We start from the raw sequence: 21,641 nt of genomic DNA, 5'->3' as shown, positions 1-21,641 counted from the left end.
CATTGCTCTCGTGCAAATCACTGGGTATCCATTTAAGTACAACCAACTTTGATCAGCAACTCCTGCAGTGAGAACAATTACAAGATACAAAATTCAAGATATCAACTGAGTTCCAACGATCTCAGGCATAGTGATGGCTTCGCCCCTAGAATCTGCCCATGAACCAAACTAGGGGTTTGTGGGTCTCAAAGCCAAGCCTTAACTTGGACCGACTGCACTCAGACCTACTTCACATCAAAGGGTCTGTCAATTACCTTGCACTGGGGCTCGTCGTTACCCAAGTATGCTACTGAACACAGTGACCTCAAAAATTTCACAGAAATTACATAGAAACAAAATTTTCTTTTTTTCAGTGTGTGCATAGGAGTACCACATACCTATTCTTAGTTGAATCAATAGTATTTTGGATAATTTGTGATTATAGAATATATACTTTCGGCGCCTTGAGACAATTTTATTGTGGAAGGCGCACTACAAATATCCCACCATTACCATTACCATACTAACAAAAAAGCTTTGTATTTTGCTGAGGAATTTGTAGTATAATAATCTGACTTTGCCTTTCCTAATTATGTATTTGTTTCTATTTCTATGATTATTCATAAAAATGTGATAGGATCACATGACTCAAAGGTTAATTCATCTACCAGCAAAAATCATCAGCAAATCTAAGAAGTCAATTCAAGTATAATTCAATTTCTTTTTGGCAATATAGACACCCAACAAAAATATTAGTATTCTGTCATACACACAAATGGTGCACACATTTTATATTAGAAATATCATTATACCATTATTATAATTATTTTATTTTTATAGTGTTAAATGAAACAGAATAATTTTATCATTCCTATTTAATACAATTACGATTTTTTATATTACCATTGTCAATTCTGGTTATCTAATAGGAATTATACAACTTTGAAATGTTTCCAGGAGTGATGCAATTTGCAGATGTAATGATGGAGATTTAAGATTTCTAGAAGGATCCTATATTCCACAAATAATGATATTCTGTTCTTACGATCACAAGTGTTGGCATGTGTCCAAATACTCCTCAGTCAGGCAGACCAAACCATATTTCTATTGAAGTCATTTCTTCACAAAAATTATGCAAATAATTTATTGCAGTAACAACAATAATGGACTAAATAGATAACTTCAAACTTAACAATGCTTTTATAACAGATTAATATCATTTAAACATTAAGTAATCAATAAAATTGTGTATAGTCTGCTCAATAAATTATTAATCATGTATTATGTATATCATTATCATTTGCACTGAGGAACCTAATCTGTAGCCGGGTACTGTTAAGGTTTAGCAGACCAAATATTTTTTTAATGAGTCTTAAGGAGATGCCCTTGTACAGGAATTTAAATTGAGCTCAGGACCAGCGGAGGATCCAGGAATTTGGATTAATAGGGAGCCAAGGGTGGGACTTGTTTACAGATGAAAGGTCCAGACACCTTTGCAGAGATGTGCAAAAAATGGGCAAATAGGCTAGAACATGGGGGTCACCTAGAATCTCCAGCCCCTTTTTGTCTCATAACAGTGATGCTCTGAAACAAGTCATGTGATATGGTACCTGCATTAATAGGCTGCCCTCGCTTGTCCTCATTGCCTTTACCATGCCATGTGACTTCAGCTGTTTCTTTACCATCCTCACCGAATATGACCCATGCATGGTCTTCAGAGAGTGCCAAATGAACATCGTCAAAACCGAGTATCTGACATGCTGCAACCACGGCAAACGCTACACCAAAGCAATCTAAACGGTTACCTGAATCAAATAAAAAATAAAAATAAACTTGTTTAACATAAAAATATGGTAATATGAGATGGATAATGGAAAAGTAAAATTACAAAAAAAAAAATCCTGAGGTGGATCGGACAATTAAAAATATTATTCAGTTGGGAACAGAAATGGTCGAGAAATTGGTAACCACAGGTTTCAATCAATGGATAATGTATGGAACCTATTAATTAAAGCTTGAAACATCTATTTAAAAACATACAAGTACGTTGGTAGTACAGTATACTTGGTAAACAAAAAAGCAAAGACAAAGCCAAGCTTTTAGCCTGTCAATTCAGTATGGGTAATGCAAATGTCTATTTTTGGCTTAATTTATGCAAGTTATTAGATGAGGCAAGATAGCTTTAAACATTATAATGAAATACTGAGTGTGGGTGGTTCTGTGGGTGGATGACTATTGAGACCGATTCTGACATGATTGAAATGTAATACTAATATATAGCATTTTGATCAATTTATAACAATTTATAGCATTCAACTCTGATAGCATACTGTAAATATCAATAAATGTAATATCTAGAAATTATTATAAATTATTATATAACTACAACTACTTTATAATTTTAACTGTATTTAATTTTAATTTAAGTTTATTTGGAAAATCATTGAACAGACAAACCCAATTTGGAAGGGAAAATAAATGAATATCAAAATAATTCACTCTACATGTGTATTTTCAAAACAAAGCTTAGGAGACTTATTTCTATTTGGGCATTATATAAAATCAATAATTAATGCAATATGCCTATAAATAACTCTAATATATTAAAAATATAATAATACAATTAACTAGAACTCTAATACAATTAACTGCAACTACTGTACTTTATATTTCCACTGGATTTGATTTCATTTGAGTTTATTCAAAAAACCTATGATAAACATTACACCAAAATTTGAAAAGGAAAATTAAGTAGTTGTAATATAATTAAAACTGTACAAGATTTCCAAGAAAACCAATAAAGATGGAGGGCTTATTTCTAATGGGGTTTGATATAATCAATCTTTACTATACAATTTACATCAAAACTTACCACAGGGCCTATCAATAAACATTTAAATTTAATACTCAACTACTAATTTCTTAACTGAAAGTGCTCTAACAGCTTAAACTAAATTACAGAGCCATTCTTAAACATTAATGCATGTCTTATGCACTTTACTTCATTCATTGAAAATAACTTAAACATAAAATATTTATATAGCCTGTAATTATTATACAAATTAAAATGACAACAAATTCAATATGCGCAATTTGCCCATATATGGGAATGATGATGTCATATAGTATCCACATATGGACATGATCATGTCACATCATACCCATATGGATAGGCAAATAACATATAAATTTGTCAATAAAAACTTGAGACTGAGAACAGAACACAGTCATTTAATAGGCAGTCTTGATAAAGGATTCTAGTTGTCTAAACCCAGCAACCATTGTTAAGTTACCAAAATCATAAATATGTAAACGAGAGAAGCTAATAAACATGACCTTTCTTTCAATAAGGCTGTCTGTATCTGTAATTGTTTTTCTTTCAAAGTGGGAATCATCCTGTTAATAAAGGATCCAACAAAAACAACCAGTGGTATAACCAGAGACATCAGAGGCCCCCTGGCTACTGTTTCTGCAGGCCCTACTACATCGTGGGGAAAACCATGTTTTTGAAGTTTTCATGGTTTCTAACATGTCATAGTCAATCATGATGTCATTACTGCAACTCCCAATGATATTTTCCTATCCTCAACCATGCACTATGCACCATGCTTGATCTTTCTCAGGTTTTTAATTGCATATTAGTGCTTTAAAAGGCCACACTTAGCCAATATATGGGGCAAAAATGATGATAAATATCCCAGGGCTTAAAGGCCTGGGGCCCCTGGATTTAGCTAGTGTTTAGCTGTTACACCACTGAGAACAACAAATGCTGAGCATAGAAGTGCTGCATACAATACAGTACATTGACTTTCATTCCACCACTGAAAATTATTAGACATTTACTTAAAAGGTGACGAGTATTAAAATGTTACATGGCGTCTTCTCTCCTGATCACTACCAAATTGATGACATGCATAAAAACTGCAGTTAGTAAGCAACACATATGTCACATGATCTGGTTTAAAGGTGCTGTTTTACAAACTTACATATTATATTAAGAACCCACATTCATCTTTATTAAAATTATATTGTAGTATGTGATATCATCAATTTTCTGTTAAAAATGAAAACATCCCAGGATTTCTGTCCCTGATTGGCTAGGATTTGGTTACATAAGTTCACTGACCATGAGAACAGTTCTGTATAGTAAAAGTAAGACTAATGCACTTTTCAAGCTTATTGATAATTCCATACTAAGCAAGGCATTAGTGTATAATATACCACAATGTACTAATGAATATAATAACAATAGTAAATTTATGCATATAGGGTTGAGACATTTATCATTTATGCACTCTTTTACTGTCATGAAAGCAATAAATCAAAAGGAAGTTAATTTTTTTATGATTTACCTTACTTACAATTATTATTAATTTGGTTTATTGTACAAAAAATAATTTTGTCTTTGCATTCATTCTAATTCGCTTTTTTCTTCCCAATAACTCATTTCTTTCCATTTCCTATTCTATTCTGTTCATTATTTTTTCTATTTTTATTGTTTTTTTTTCTTTTCTATTCTGAATATTATTTCTAATTAATTATCTGATTAAATTAACTCATAATTTTAAATTAATTGAAGTAATCTATACAACACTATACAGTAATTAAAATGAATTTGTTAGTAATTAATATGATATATTATTGAACTCTAGCACTTCATGGAACAATATTCCTTTGTATAGACTGTGTTAATAAATAATATGACATTTAAAGAAAATGATAAATTATCATATAGCCTATTACACAGTAGTTGCTATTGGTTACACTATCATTCTTCAAGATAGTAAATAGGATTGATTATAGTATTCAGTATGAATGACAATGAAAGAGTATTTCAAAACTAATTTGCATATTTCATACATTTATGCAAAACTGATCAAAGTGATACTCGCATAACGTTTATAAACATCATCATTTCTATTTCTAGCCTAAATTTCATTCTTCTACTGCTGTTAAAGTCAGGCTCTGGAGGAAAAAACAATTTTGATATGTTGTAGCACTGATTTTTCCAAGACAGAAAAAAGTTGTCTAACGAAAAACTGGGGAACGGTGAATGAGATACAGATTTTCGAATATTTAAAAACTGGGGAGAAAGGGCATTTTTTACACCTTAAACCACATGTACAGTGGCATTAAGTAAAAACTACAGGTATGAATATTATTCAAGAAATTAAACAATTTTTTTTGACGCTATAATAAACTGAAAAAAGTTTAGAAATTGAATGCATACCAGGGATACCTGTAACCAAATGCTGAAATAAACTATAAATTCATAGTAATTAAAGTCCACATTATTATTTCCATGATTATCCATTAGCAATAGCATTATGTCCATATAATTTCTAAAAATAATGACTTGCAGGAAGCAAATGGTACTTTAGAAAAGGCACAAAATGTCAAGTGACTTCATATTCTATGAATAGGGGGATTCCCCTAAGTAAAGGCGATGTCATCGGAAGATTACAGTATCAGGCAAGACATATTTGTGTTGTCAACTGCTGTACAGTAATCAGATCTGATATCAAGTTATCCAATACTTTACTTTTCACATTAACCCTGGATTCTAGCTCTGTCGGAAATATTCTGGTTCTGCTTTTTAATTTTGCATGTCATTGGATTAAAACTTGTTTCCATGTTCTGTTTTACGATGAAAAAAGACAAGGGTTAATGTTTAATTCAGATCAAAATCAGTTTAAAATAAATCACTGTACACTGATAACAACCAAAAACACCAATAAAAATATAACGATTATGAAAATAAATATTTTATTCGAAAATTAAAAGCAAATTGTTTATACTTCTTAAATATCATTTTCTGCTATTCTATTTACACAAAAAAAAAAATTCTGTTCCAATACAGAAATTGCATTTGTGTAGTAATCAAACTATTAATCATGAATATTACATGACATAAACCTTGAGCACATACCTACACATCGTTTATGTGCTGTAAATTATTATGTAAAACGACTTTACGCGGACTGTTGCTACATACAATACACAAATTTATAATTAAATAGCATCATCTACTATAAATAGCATCATCTACTATACAGATAACAATCAGTCTAGGAAAATTGTAACTTATACATCAGTCTTAATGTTTGTGTTTACCCAGTGGATACAGTACTTTAAGTACCACAACTAATTATAGTATTAATATCATCATTCTCTAATGACGACCCTATATTTATTCATACTATGCTCGTTCAAATATAAACATCCTGAAATTTTCATATGAACAAAGACAATTTGTTGTGGTGCTTAAATTAAGCAGCGACATTTAAATTTGTTCTATAGAACCGATTTTTTTGGTTTATTGTTGACCATCACCCATCCCATGCATTGGGGTTCGTAAAGTGGGGACCTGATGCTAATAATACTTACTGTTTGGCCTTCAAAGTTATTACTTACAGAAAAGCAAACTTTTCAAACATAATGCAAATAGTTTAAGGTTCCTTCTTAGTAAAGTAAAATATGTTTACAACTTCACCCCCCAAAAACAAAATTAAGTCAGTTTGGCTGGACAAACCATTTTTTTTTTTTGCCCTGTGACTGGGTCTGATTCAGACTGCTAAATTATAGTTACAGTAAAGTAATTTTTGTCTGCATAGGAAGAAAAAAATAACTAAATTTCTACAACATGTACTTGCAGAGAAAAAACATGAGGAATTTCTAATTTATCGATTTACGCTGTAATGTTTTATAATGCGCGAACTCACAATTACGTCTTATCCATGTGCTTATGTATGTATTTATGCCCAGGGTGGTCGATTAGTAGTTGCATGCTGATATGATCGCAATAGGTCCCTGGATTTAAAATGCAGAGAATGTAAAGATGATCTTTCTATATTGCAATTTTTCTTTTCTAAATAACAATTTGAACTATTTACCCCAACAGATGCAAGGATAAGTGTATTCTATTAATATTATAACCATTTTGAAGTTACAAAATAAATGTGACTTTTAAAAAATTAATAATTTTCACTCATTAATTTTTATTCAATAGCTTTTTTGTTAATCTGATGATTAAAAAAATAAAAAAACACACTAATATTCAAACAAAACAATCCAGTTAAAAATAGCAATATCCGCACCAGTGCAGTAAAGGGTCCAGAAATTTGCAGACAGGGGTCCAACATGTCCGGTAGGGAGTCCTAAGGAGGGGGAGAATTTCCCCGTTCCATACTGGCACCACCACCACAGTAGTTGGAGTAACAGCAACATTAGCAATAGGGGCAGTGACAGCAAATGGTATACATCAACATCAACAATAATAAAAATCAAATTAAATATTTAAAAAAATCAAACATTTAATTAAAAAATCAAAATATAAAAATAAAATGATCTCACATGTCAAGATTGTATATCATCTACGCAAAAGTGTTTAAGAAATTTAATAATACATCATTCCACTTATTAAATATATATAGAATATTCTAATAAAAGACCTCCTCCATTTGGCAACATGGCCGCCGGCAAGACGATCATCACTAACAATAACTACGACAGCCATAACAATCAGAGCGGAAACGATACTATATTCTGTGGGAAACTGTCCAAACAATGACAGATTTTATTACATATATATTTTGAAGTTGTCAATAAAGATTTTCTTTTATGATGAAGTTGATGAAGTTACAATATGTTAATTGATTCATTTGACTTTTTAAAATTGTCCTAAAGGAATATTTTCTTTCTGAAAGTACAAATAAGTAAGAATCCTCTTGGTTAATTTTTAATTTGTACTATATGTTATTTTTGTAGCGGCAGTTTGGCGCAGCGGTTGAGGTTTGACCTTTCAATCGTAAGGTCGGGGTTTCGAGTCTCCGCTGTGCAGATTTGCTTGTGTCCTTGGGCAAGGCACTTTAGCTACATTGCTTCAGTCCACCCAGCTGTATCAATGGGTACCAGTAAAACTGCTGGGGACTAACCTGTGATGGACTAGTGTCCCGTCCAGGGGGAGTACAACTCTCATCCGCTTAACACTACAGAAACTGGGGATAAGCTCCAGCCCTATGATCCCCAGTGGCTCGGAGAGGATTTAGTTAGTAATATGTATTTTAAAAAGATTTAATGGATTTTAGCCCAATACCGTAATAGGAACCACTCAAGATTATGGGCGAGATGATACAAAAATACAATAACTTGCAAGCTTATCATTCTTAAACAAGGGAAAATATTTTCACAGGGCCTTTTAAAACAGGCTTGTGGATTCCAATTCAGGGGTCCCAAGTCTCCCAGAAATCGGGACGCCCTCCCGCAAACCCAAGAATCTCTCGGAAAATAACCCATCTCCCGAAAATTCATAATACAGTACCTACATGTTCTTACTATTTCATTATCAATTGTCTCATGGAAGTCAGTGCCAATGGATATCACCATGTCTTCCAACTTGGGACCCCTGAGAATTGACTTTTTAATTTCTATTGGTTTGAATGATTCACAAGATTTCATTCACTGAATTATGAAATTCACCCCAGGGAGCTGAGTATGTGGTCTCTATATGTGCTTGACCGAATTGCTGGGGGTAATAATGTGAAGTGCTTTAGAGGTCTTATTGGCATGAATCGCTATATAAGTTTAACACATCATTATTAGGGCTCCGGTGTTTAGCTTCTCAGAAAGATTATGTAAATAAATCATTGAGAATTGCATGCAAAAACTTGTTTTCATGTGTCTATTATTTAATTTTTGAATTATTTACGACCAATTGATGTCAATCAGTAACCACGCTTCATCTTTAAGATTGGATACTAGATTGGTTAGAGCATTTAGAAATGGTAATTAAGAGTTGATATTTGATTGGACACAGCATGTAACCTCGATCTTGAAGACAGGATTATTAATTGGACATAACGTTTCTCCATGGTAACTAGTGACCTTAAATACAGTGCATAATCACTGTGCAGTAATATGCAAAATTAATTTTAGAATCTAAAATATTAACATCTGATTAAATGGTTCCAAAGAATCCACCTATCGTTTTTACAATCAAAATATGTTTCACAAATTGAATCATGTAAAAAAAAATGTTTATATTTTCGTCGCTACGAGAGAAAAAGGTTTACAACCAGAGGAAAGCCAGAAGTGGGAAAATGTTATTATGACTCTATTAATAATGCGTACCGGAAGATTTAGTGCAGCATATTTCGAGTGCAGCAACAGGGGCATAAGGGATGTCTAAACAACAAGCTATCCAAATTCCCATCCTAACTCTTGAACAATTTAAATTCAAAACCAAAACTAACCACTACATACACAAAAAAAAAAGAAAAAGGCTCCCACTGGGAGCGTGGTCTACTGCTTGGCTACTTTTAACTTATCCATGCTTTCTGCTGTGTTGGCAATTCAATTGTACCAGATTATTGTGACTTTTTAGTGAACTTTCTAGGACAGGTCTTATCTAGCAGCTTTCTGTGATTGTCAATTCAAATGATAACTTACAGTAACCAGGGAACAGTGAAATTACATGGAATGATCTCGAACTATTAAGGCGTGCTAATCCTATTAGGTACCTATTGTTCGCTATTGTTGTTGTCTAATTTCCCCTGCTGCGTCCTAGTTCTTTGTGCCCTAACACGCGGTACCGATAGTCAAGCGAAAAAGTTGAAAATATCACCACCAACGTCAGAAAATTTCTCTTAGACTTCAAACCAGTCGTTTTTTTTTTTTTACTATTTTTGGTTTTGATGTATTAAAAGATTGATATTTAACTTACAAATGCCCTAAGTCTCTTGAGCGAGCAACTGTGGCTATCAGAGATATTCGCCCATTACTGAACCTATATTTGCGCAAAATCCGGTGATCGTCGGTAAACCCAAAAGTAAACCTAGTTTTAGCTATCTGTCGTCATTCCTAACTGCATACTGAGCCTGGCGGCGTACATTTTTATTGTTAAAACGTCAATAATTTTATAAATATTTTATGATTATTATATATTAAGCCTAAGACCTTAAGGTTGTTTGTTTTATTTGTCACCTGTCTGTATTCTTTTTATTTATTTTTTATTGTGATAACAATTTAGTGATGATGCATACAGTTGAAATTGAGCCCAATCAACCTCTATAATATGTTTTTAACTTATATAAATCACCTACGGCTAAATTTGTTTTTCTTTTTCAGGTTCAAGTCAGAAAATGAAGACCAGTGAATTTGCTAAGGAAGCTGAAAATGGGCGGAGATGAAAGAGTGAGAGGTTGACTCTACAACTCATCACTTTTACTCCAAAGCGCTGCTTTCTCGTTACCTTCTCAATCAAAATAAGATTAGATGTAATTTATAATAAATTGTAATGATTTTCAACCTTTAAAAACTTAGTCGAAACCCAGGCCGTCATATGTTTTATCATTTCCACTACAAAGTTATGTTTTCTTGCTTGATCCAAATGAACTTTTCTTTCATTTTTTTGTTTATTTAATCCATTTGTGAAACCAGTATTGCGTCACTGAAAGTGCTATTAATAAAAAGACAGAATTATAAATAAATATAACTGGTTTAGAAAATATAATTTATAATTGGATTGTTATTGCAATTAGATACAATGTAACGGTAATTAGATAAGATGTACATGTAATTTTATTTAAAAAACCAAACAGGCAACATCCAATGAATACCAATGAATATTGTAGAATAGCTTTCATTTTATATTGTTAATAAATGTATTAAATTGTAACTCTTTTCCTTGCATTTCATTCATGTTTGGTGTTCTAAAAGGTGTATTGCAGGGATGGGCATAAAAATAGGACGAAGGGCCAAAGTATATATTTTATTTAACACAGAGGGTTGTAGTTGTACCCAATTTTTCTTTTAGAACTAGAGGTACATACATGGTGTACCGCAAGCATTTATTTTTTTCCCCTGTTAATTGTTACGGTACATCATAAATTCAATAAATAACAATAAAATAGCGTAGAGGAGAGGAGTACAATAGTACAGCAACATAAACTACCACCGCCCTGCATAAAAAACACCATCCCACATTCAGTACTGTACTGTCACAAGTATGTTTAACAGTGAACACAGACATAAAGGGTCTAATATAATTTTATTTTTTTTAATAATATTTTGGATACACATGATTATCAGTCCTAGCGAGTTTTAATGTATCTGCCGACTGTATTTTGATAACCACAGCGAGGTGCGCAACTCTAGATTAAACGAAAAAAGCATTCGCAACAAACGTTCATGCTAGGTCGCCTCTAAGGCGACCTAGCATGAACCCGAACAGTAGGGCCTACTGGGCAATATAGGGCTAGGCTACCTGATCGTGACTGACAGGCGTACACGTTTACGTTCACCGTCTTGTACAGTATTAGTATATATGTATTGTACAGTATATCTAGACCCGAATCCATGTCAAACTGTAGATTTGCTGTTTGATTAGTATTTTAAAATAGAATATAGACCGTTCGCCATCGAGCATTTTGCAAAATATTAAACAATCGTCGCGATGTAGGCCTAGTCCACATTTACACTAATTGTTTCTGTATAACTTAGGTGGTGTAATTTAACTGTTCCCTGGAAATCATGGTATGACACGACGTCGATCATAACGAGAACACGATAGCGAGCATGCGCAAAGCAATTGAAATTAGTTGCAAATTGTTTATCAGTTATTATGATAAGAACGGCGGTACCGCAGGTTATAACCTTTGATGTTCGGTTCGAGAGGTTTCCATGTAATTTCACTGTTCCCTGCTGTAACTAGGTCAGGTCATATCTAGCATGGCAGCATATTTCGTAGACTTACTTTTCATTTCTATCTTTAGCACATGACCCATCATTCCTCCATCAGATTTACTATACCAGATTTACTCTTACAAGGTCAACTGTCAGACGACAACGAAGGGTCTACTACCCCCCTGGGGCAGAAGACACAAAAAACCGCACCGCATGATGTCATGGATCAGTGATAGTTGCCATGTATGTATGAAAGAATGGTCGATTCCCCTGGAACACAGACATTTTAGGGGATATTAAGACCATAATAACCCCTAAAATGTCTCTGGTTATTAAGACCATAATAACCCCTAAAATGTCTGTGTGGTTATTAAGACCATAACAAACCATAAAATGTCTGTGGGGTTATTAAGACCATAAATTTGTGCTTTTAAATGTTGAAATAAGTTTGGTTATACTGTATAATATTTGATAGATTCTCACTCTTGGGTGGACTTTCACTTTCTTGCAGTGGAGGTACAATACTCAATATTCGCAGCTAGATCACTATACAAAACTCTACACTGAGACATTCTCTTGCGTCTCTTTTATAGTGTTACTTATTAAGCAAACATACAATAAATGACATTGAGAATAAGTTTGGTTGAATAGGACAAGAAATTTTCTTCTGATCACCTCCCCCCTCCCCCACTGGTGCCACCACTCTGTGGAACTCATATACCCATCCTCTTGAGGGCCAATCATAAACACATTATAATCTTAATATCGAGAATGACCTTTAAAATATACACAATTGATAGATGTGTTTAAGTTACTGTATGATTTGATTTATGAAATTATATTAACTGAACTAGCAGTACAAAGTCCCTAAAGCTGCCTAAAAGAGATATGAATGATTCAGGATGAAAATAAAGGAACCGGCTATTACTAATAGCATGTTAATCATTACGCCTGAGAGACGATCTAAGTAATGCTCTTGTAAACAACAAAAAATAGCATTCCTACAACAGATAGTCACACTTAAGAACAGATAATAATGGATGACCGATGAGTAATCCAGTTAATCTATGAGCAATAAAGACTGCGACATATCATTAATCTGGTTACCTATTAAATGCTGACTGTATTTGATTTAAGGACTGATGAAAAGTCTGAAGAAGTATACCGTAACGATTTGAAGGTACCTACATTATTCTATCTTTCAAGGAACAGACTATTTCCAGTGCTTTGAGTCTACACACCTACTTCATGCAGTTTAATTCCTAAGCATAGGACTACCAGTGGCATATCTAGAAGGTGAAGGGGGATCAATGATTAAGTGAGAGAAAGCTAGCTCATAAAATATAGTGATACTGTAAAAGTTGATTTTTATCTACTTGATCATGATTTTTTTGTTTTTCATTAATTTTAAATAGAGGGGGGGGGGGGGTGGGGAGACTTTTTAGGGTTGTCCCTATATTTCACCCTTACCTAGATACGCCACTAAGGACTACAAATCCTTGGTTAAGACTTTAAGTAGGGCTTGGGCAATACAAACTTTTTGGTATGATGGTAATGATGACAATGATAGAGATTATATTATGATATGAAACATTTTGATGTTTACAAGTACCAATATTAACATTATAATACAATATCAACAATGGATTAATCACAATAATTTGCTATGTAGTGTAGTGTAAATAAACACAACAGAAATCCATGTCAGATATCAAACAAAATGTTCATTGATGATCTAATAATAATATAAGTATCACGATGCATGCAACACTGATCTAGGTGGAGTGTACAGTAATAATGATTCACCAAGAGGTCACTGACTTTCAGCAAGTCGGTAGCATGTATCATCATTTAAAATAGCAACAAATATTCATAATATGCAGTATGGTAATCATGTCATCACTTGATCTCACATCAAATTTTGCTATTCCATCACATGCAGTAAATTAACAATAGTGCATGGAAAATTAAAAATACTGTACTACAGTAATACTAAATAGATTGTTATAATGATGAGCTGGGATTTTATAGGCAATTAATATATGATAATGACAAGTATAATTTCTAATTTATTTGTTATATAAACTTAAGTGAATCAACTAAAACAAACCTGGGTTATAAGTAAAATATTAAAACGAGGACACTAATTTTATGATTTAATTTTATTAAGTTTTATTCAAAATTATATTCAACAGGTTGCCTACAGTATACTGTACTGTATACAAACTCTTCAAAATAAAATGATGAATCACAGTACTGTATAAAGGCATCAACACAATAAAATCATCTATTATTAATATTCCTTATTAACAATAGTCATAAATCCCAAGTTTGAAGGAGACTATTCTGGGAAACCTGCATTGGCAGATTCTACAGTAGAAAGGGACTTTCAGACATGGAATGTCTAGACCTCAATCCCATCATGGTTGGGTCAGATTATGGTTATTAATGTATGATTATGGCATCTCTAGATGGCCAGAAATGGCACTCTCTAGTCTCAGACTCAAATTTAATATAATTTTTTTTTTCTCCACTTAAATAATTTTAAAAGACAACCCCACATCTCATTTTTGTTGGCCAAGGCTAAAGTAACGCCAAACACACGTGGTGTCAATACCACGATTGGAACTTTGTACAGCAGTATTAGCTACCACACTTGCACAGAAAATTTGCTCCGATCTTGGCAGCCGAATAAAATTAGATAGTACCACATTTTACAGAGAGTAAAGCAGTACTAGGATACATATCCAACAAGTCCAAATGATTTCACACTTAAGTCGCAAATCGAGTACACAAAATACACACCTTGTCAAAACCGTATCAGTAGCACCACGTACCTACAGACCAGAATCCTGCTGACATAGCTTCACATTCTGTGCCAGCTAGTCATCTCAATGCTACAATTTAATTCAAAGGACCAACATTTCTGGCTATGAATCCCACTGGGTTGAAGATAGAGCTCGCTATGGACAACATTCCCTGCCGTGAGAACAGTTAAGGAGGGGGAGGGCAGGGCCAGCTTCCCCCTTTTGAGTCTGCCACTGATATGGTTAATAAGCTATCTTAACACATTGCTGCACATAATGATACCCATCGGCACTGAAACTGCGAGTTAATTTTTTTTTTTTATAAAATCATTCGTTTATTCAATCACAATTAAAAAGAAAGCACATCGAATCCAGGTCAGTCATTTAATGGTCGGTCAACACGATGGAAGCCTTTGATCATCATTAGTTTATTTGTCATATAACCATGGTACTGTAACAGCATTCAATAACATGCAAGCTTCAATGGCAGGTTCTTGAAAATATAAACATACAGAGATCTCTATTCTGTGATTGGTTGTCATGCAGCATTAAATATGATGTGCCAATGTATTTTATAATCATGTGACACAAAATGTCGTACTGTCATTTAATGGTCAGTCAACACAATGGAAGCCTCTCATCATTAGCTTATTTGTCAGCATATCACCATAGTAACATCATTCAATAAGATCCAAGCTCATACGGCTTCAATGTCTATATCAAACTAACTGTATGACACTATCATCTGCTATAGCATTTGTATAATATAGGCAAAACAAGTTTAACTGCAAATCCCTCAAATTTGTATCTGCTTGTTCACTTGTACACTTATTTATCATATTTCCATGGTAACATTTATTGGGAAAAACATTTCCATATATAAATCCATTATATTTCATTTACCATGCTCTATATAATTCTTGAAATTATTATTAACAATAGGAAAAAAATCAAAAACAATTTAGATGTAAAATTATGAGGGCACTATGGAAAATAGTGAACAGCATTGGCATAGTGTAAGGAGTCGAGTAGCTTGAGGGAAAAAAATGTTGGGGGGGGGGCCCTTATATATCAACACAGTATTTTGGCTTATGAATTAGCCAAGAGGTTGGTCCCTACCTATGATATAAAATAGCTAAAAGAATGGTCAAGGCTCTACTTAACAATTAACATGATGGGTAGTACAGTAGTAAGATGAGCTCGGAGACGCTTTTCGGTTGGGGCTCCAACTCCCAAAATGAGAGTCGCATTACATGTGAACTGAGCTCCATTATTCCCTGAAAAAAATAATGCCTCAAATACCTCATGTATTGTACCATGTACCAAACAAACAGAAACAAAATATTGGTGTGGCGCTTTTCATGCCTGTTCCCATGGTTACCTATCTCACGTATTCCTGTAGTTCGGTAGGCCTTCATTGTGTTATACACTTGAGCACTCTAGGCCTATACATTGTACAGTATTTAAAAACCTGTTTCTCAAAGTGCTTCACTACACGCAGGTAATAGAGTATGTACAGTACTCTCAAGCGCCGCAGCGCTTATTCAAAATAGATCTCGCTGCGGCACTTATTCGAGAGCACTGCTTAGGAAAAAAAAATTACATTTGGTGCAGCGCATATTCAAGAGCAATGTTTATTCAAGGATTTACGTACAATAAGTGTACTTGTTTTGTATACTGTAGTATGGTAATATACTGCGAGCATCAGCAGATGGGCCCAGAAGACAAAATCTGTCTGGTGAAAATTAAACCACCATTTGGCGAACGATGGACTACCTGCCAGGAAAATCTTGTATTACCCTTGCTTCTTGCATGCCTAGACATGATGGGAGACTTCTACTTTCGTTTCTTCTCACTAGTTTCGATAATTTAATGGTAAATCATGTTGCCTTATCAAACAAATGGAAATTGGATGGATAAATATATTAATACAGCTTGTGCAGTGGCGACAGACAATGAAATTGTGTAGCGAGTCAACAAAATTATGTAGCAATTGGTCAATAATTCAGCAGAGCGGGCAGTAAGCTAAGTTTTGAGGAATAGGATAATTACATTAAAGGTAAAAACGTTGCTATTGAGGACATATAAATTATTTTTATTGTTATAGTTATAGATTCTAATTTGCTGCTTCATTTTCATCCTTTCCTTTTCTTTGACTCTGCAAATCAGAACGCTCTACCGTACGGTAAATCCTCGAATAAGTGCCGAACCAAACATCATATCTACCAAGTCCCCCACATCAGGCGGGAACCTCCAGCTTTTTGACCCTATCTCAAGCCCTCCCGCCAGCCACATACATTCTACTATACAAAAATAGTAATCTTTATACAATAAAGATTAGGCCAGGCTCACAGGTAAGTACTATATTATCAGGTAATAATCTATTTTGGAACACTAATTAATGTTGTAATGTGTGTTTTGTGCTGAGTGGTCCCTACAGTGCACCAGAGAGCATCTTCTGTAGGTCTAAGCCTATTGAAGTCCTTTCGTGGAAAAATCTCAAACCAGCACTTCTCCGTTTGGCATGTATGAAACATTTTTTTTTTAGAGTACATATTTAACCTCTGCGTGTAATGAAACACTTTAACTGGCAGGGTTTAACATACATTGTATACAGCATTCTATTCTAATTATTGTTTATTTACGATGATGAGGGCCCATGAATAGGCCTACCAAACAACGGGAATATGTGAGATAGGTAACCATGGGAAACTATACAAAAATTCAGTATGCTACAATATCTCTTCTCTATAGCAATGGTCTAGGCCCTAGTATAATAAGTATAGGTATAGGCCTAGTATAGGCTAGGCCCAGTAAATAAAATCATGCATACTAATATTAATAATTAAATAACTAGGCCTAGCCTATGCCTAGGCCTACATCCTTCTAGTACATGCCTACAGTAATTTCAACACTGAGTGACTGTCTATATCATAATTATGTTGTGCAAGCTAAACATTAATGAAAACACAAAACAAAAATCAAACAATTAACACCTCTCTCTAGCCTAATGAACAATGACCTTACCTGTCAAATAACTGAATATAGTTTGCAAATGAGCTTTATCTTTATAATGTCCTCGTGACAATGAACTCCAGACAACATCTGATATTTTCTTTACCATATCTCTGGTAGCAAATTGAGATTTGTGCTCACTTAAATCTACCGAACCTTTGATTTGAGATTCAAACTTAGCGAGGAAGGCCTCCACATAGGATAATTGTATGACGGGGAAGATTGTCTCAAGCGTGCGAGACTCGTCCACGCCTCCCATCATCACCGTATTGTTGGCGCGATTACTCGTAAGCGCATTTTCCACTATGCCTGCAATTAAAGATAGCATTGCCAGATTAGGTTCATGATCATCGGTAGTAAGTTCTGAACGAAATAATTTAACAACAGCCTGTATGTCCTGTAATGGAAATAAACGTTTCGCATCGTTCCGAAATCCCGCCATCTTTGGCTTTGCCCGTTGCATTTCTCGAGGTAAACAAGACATGATCGGTCGTCCAAGCCAAACAAACAGAGCAGAGTTGATGGTGGTAGCGATGATGGTCACTACACCTGCATAACTTATAATTATTATTCAGTAAAATATCACAACAATAACCATCAGATAGTCACGTATTTGGTTGAGTCATTTTCAAATGATGACACACTGCAATTAACTAATTTTGATCAGTTAACAATATGTGAGAAATAACGTAATTTCTTCATGTATCCCACGTGCGTCATCCGTCAGGTCAACGAACTAGTCTTTTCGATACGTTGTGAGGTAATTTCTAGAGGGAGTCCTTTACATTTCAGTGTACAGAGTGTGGGTAGGTGTGGTTTGCTGCTGTAGGTGACTCCACGTGGTCACAATAACAAACCGTCCCCACCACCTGAAATAACTGTGATTTCTGTAGATCATATCCTAGTTTATGAGTTAAAGCACAATCCTGTCAACAAGACGGTTAGTTTCTATGGTTTCTAGTCAGTAAAACACCATTTCAGTGAAGATCACCGTCGGCGTTTTTGAAGTTTGACCGGTGTGCGATCTGTTGTGGTTTCCTGCTGGAGCTGCGGTTACGTACCTGGGAATCACAAGCCGCGGTATAGAATTTGTTTTTGCTTGCCGATTGGGACCGTGAAGCAGTGACAGGGGTCCCAAGCTGGAAGAAATCCTTCCGTTCCGGGAGATCTGGTTAAATGAGCTTTGCTAACATTTGATTTTGTTTTGCTGTGCGTGGCGATACCCATCGGGACTGACTTCCTTGAGAAAATTGATATGAAGTATTGTAGTAAAAACATGCAAAAATATGAATTTGCGGGAGATAGGGTACTTTCCGGGAGATTCTTGCTTGCTTGTGAGAGTGCGGGAGGCCAGCTTCCGGGAGACTTAGGATATACTGTACGTGCGTGAATGTGGGAAGGCACAAGTTTTTTGGAGGAGTGTGCCCATGTCCCGTCTGTAGACAAGCCCAGTGGACTTTATTGTAAGCAAAGAGATGCCAAATTGCTGGCATAATCAAGAGGCAGTTACAAACTAATAAAGTATACAATATCTGATTTTTTTTTTCTGTATGTCCAGATACCATGTCAGTTATCACTGGGAAAGCTCTCCTGTGCTTCCTTGAGGATGGCTCTCATTTTCAAGGAATCCTGATCACTGAAGGACACCAACAGTATGCACTTTCAGGAAAACCAATGTCTCCTCCAGAGGGCAGCTATCACCAATGCTGTTTTGATGATGTTCCAATGTTCTTCAACATAAAAATCATCAGACATTCGACCAATGAAGACATCACAATTAAACATGTGATGAAAATCGGCTGCGATAACTGTTCATTAGAAAACAAACAGTTTGAATTTCATACAGATGAGTTACTTGTTGGATCTAAAGCTGAAACAGCAATAAGCCAATTCTTTGATACTACATTTTTGGGAAGGAATTGTTACATATGTGTTGGAAAACTTTCACTAAAACTGGAGTCAAATAAGCTGTTAGTTGGATATGTGCTTGATGATGATGGATTCTAAAGTGCTGCGCTTTATGTATATAATTGTGCACTATATAAGGCGAGTCTTTTTCATACCTTGTTTAATGTACCCGCCCACTACAAATATTGATTTTGCTTTTGGCCAATTAGTGCATCCGTCACCACGAAAAAAAAGTTGAAATTAAAACAATTTTTCTTTATTTTTATTGCGCCCTCTGCTGCCTTGGAATCTGCAAAGATGATTTGTATATTTCTTCCTAATTATTCAAAATTTGAAGCATTTAACCAACCTATTTTACATTCACCAATAAAAAATTATATTTTTATTTTCTCCTCCGTCTGGAAGATTTTGGCAAAACTATTTGCTAAGTAAGAAAACAAAATTTTATTTTTATTCCACCCTCCGATAATCTCTAGAAATATAAGTATGTGAAACAAGGAATAAAAAGTGTCTCGCCTAATCATAAATTTATTATTATTTTTATCTGGGTTTTTATTTAAAGATACAGTGATATAAGCTCTTAGTTGGATATGTGCCTGATGACGATGGATGACTTGTACTGTGCTTTGTATACTATGCATCAATTTATTATTATTAAATACCACCTAAATCTAAGTTATTATGTTTAAACTCCTAAACATCAGAACAAGAAAAACTTTCCTTGACAATCAAAGGATGTTTAATTCTACCTGGCATTCCTTATAAATTTGCAAATACCCCAAATTTTTGCAAGCAAGATATCAAGAAAAAACCCTTGAAAATGTAATTAAAACCTGAGAGTTTAGAAAAACCAACTTTATACTTTTATGTTCATTTTCTTATCTAGTAATGCAAAGTAAAACAATGTTTGCTTCTTGGTATTCAATATTTACCTTTTAATATTAAGTATAAGGTACATACAGTATGTTATGATTATAAATCATGGTCATTACCTGCATATGGTTACTATGTGTACAACTGAACGTGGCAAGCCTATTAAAATGGATCTTTCCACTAAGCCCCAGCCCTTGGATATTGATGCCAAGGCCCCACAAAACAACAGTGTAAAAACATGTGTATGAAGGAGAACATGTGTGCTTCTTTGACACTCCAGAGAGTTCTATTGTACTCAAGTCAAACAAACATGCAGTGGCGTATCTAAGAGTCTTTTGAGATTGGGGAGGGGGGAAGTTGCGAAGCGGCGTAGGTCACGTTGGGTGGCTCGATGATTAGTAGACTTGCCACAAGTCCCTTAAATCATATTTTTTCATATTCTGGACAGCGCCATTAATGAGCAAGTTAATTTTGAGACTAATCCGTAAAAAAAATAAATCGAGTATGGGAAGGCAAAGAAATTAGGTATGACACGCACTAAGCGCCATGAAGTGCGAGTAATTCAAAATTAGGGCCTGGAACCCAGGCTAGATAATTAGGTGAGGGGCACTGACTCGCATAATAAGGTGATGTTAACTACTGTACTTGAGCGTGATTTTTTTGGGGTATGTACACCCCCAGATACACCACTACAAACATGGTTTTTAAATGGGTTGATACAGAACAACATCCAGTGCTGTAGTAGTTATTAATTTTCATTTAAAAAATACCAATTAAAATAAGCCATTTTTTTTAGTTTGAACTGTGCATGCCCATATCAAGGTCAACTGACAAACATACACACAACATACGATCAGTATAAAACATATACACATCATAGGTTTATGTCAATTGACCTTGGATATGGGCATATGCAGTTTAGACTAAGAAATGGCTTATTAAATAAAAGAGAAGGAAGTGCAGGCAGACCCAAGAGGTGCAGACTGCCACATCAACTTCACTAGCTCCTGAAAAGTAGTATGATGTGCTTATAGTGATGATGAGATGTCATAATGACCATATTTAAAGCTCTGTCCACACTATCAAATTTTGTGTGACAAAAACATGTGACATGCCCAAATATGGTCATTATGACATCACACCATGACCATATATAGGCATAGCATTACTATATATGGGTATGTCACATTTTTTTGTCAAAGGAAATTTGATAGTGTAGACAGAGCTTAAGTATTTCACATGTTTTTGTCAAATAAAAGTTGGTGTCTGAACAAGGCCTAAAAACTCAAATCCATGAAGATTGTGTGATACAGTAATATAAAACACTTGAGATATTCTGTGGCAAAGCTATACAAATGCCAGATAATGACTATTTTA

At 34.5% G+C, this 21,641-nt stretch overlaps 1 protein-coding gene across 1 annotated transcript; it reads right to left on the bottom strand.

The window, feature by feature from the left end:
* Positions 1 to 6: 6 nt before the first annotated feature.
* Positions 7 to 18,240, bottom strand: LOC117120458 (menin-like; the record flags this gene model as incomplete). The annotated part of the gene is made up of 3 exons (XM_033265483.1): positions 17,496 to 18,240; positions 1,590 to 1,784; positions 7 to 62 (listed from the first exon to the last, which is right to left on the bottom strand). Coding segments are annotated over exons 1-3 (723 nt in total), but the record flags the coding sequence as incomplete, so codon positions are not given.
* Positions 18,241 to 21,641: the final 3,401 nt, after the last annotated feature.

The sequence above is a fragment of the Anneissia japonica genome, unplaced genomic scaffold, assembly GCF_011630105.1.
Source record: "Anneissia japonica isolate Jap-2015-1 unplaced genomic scaffold, ASM1163010v1 scaffold1354_len74017_cov140, whole genome shotgun sequence".
Lineage (NCBI taxonomy): Eukaryota > Metazoa > Echinodermata > Crinoidea > Comatulida > Comatulidae > Anneissia > Anneissia japonica.
Note: the sequence above shows the minus strand (reverse complement) of the source record. Positions and strands in the feature narration are given on the sequence as shown.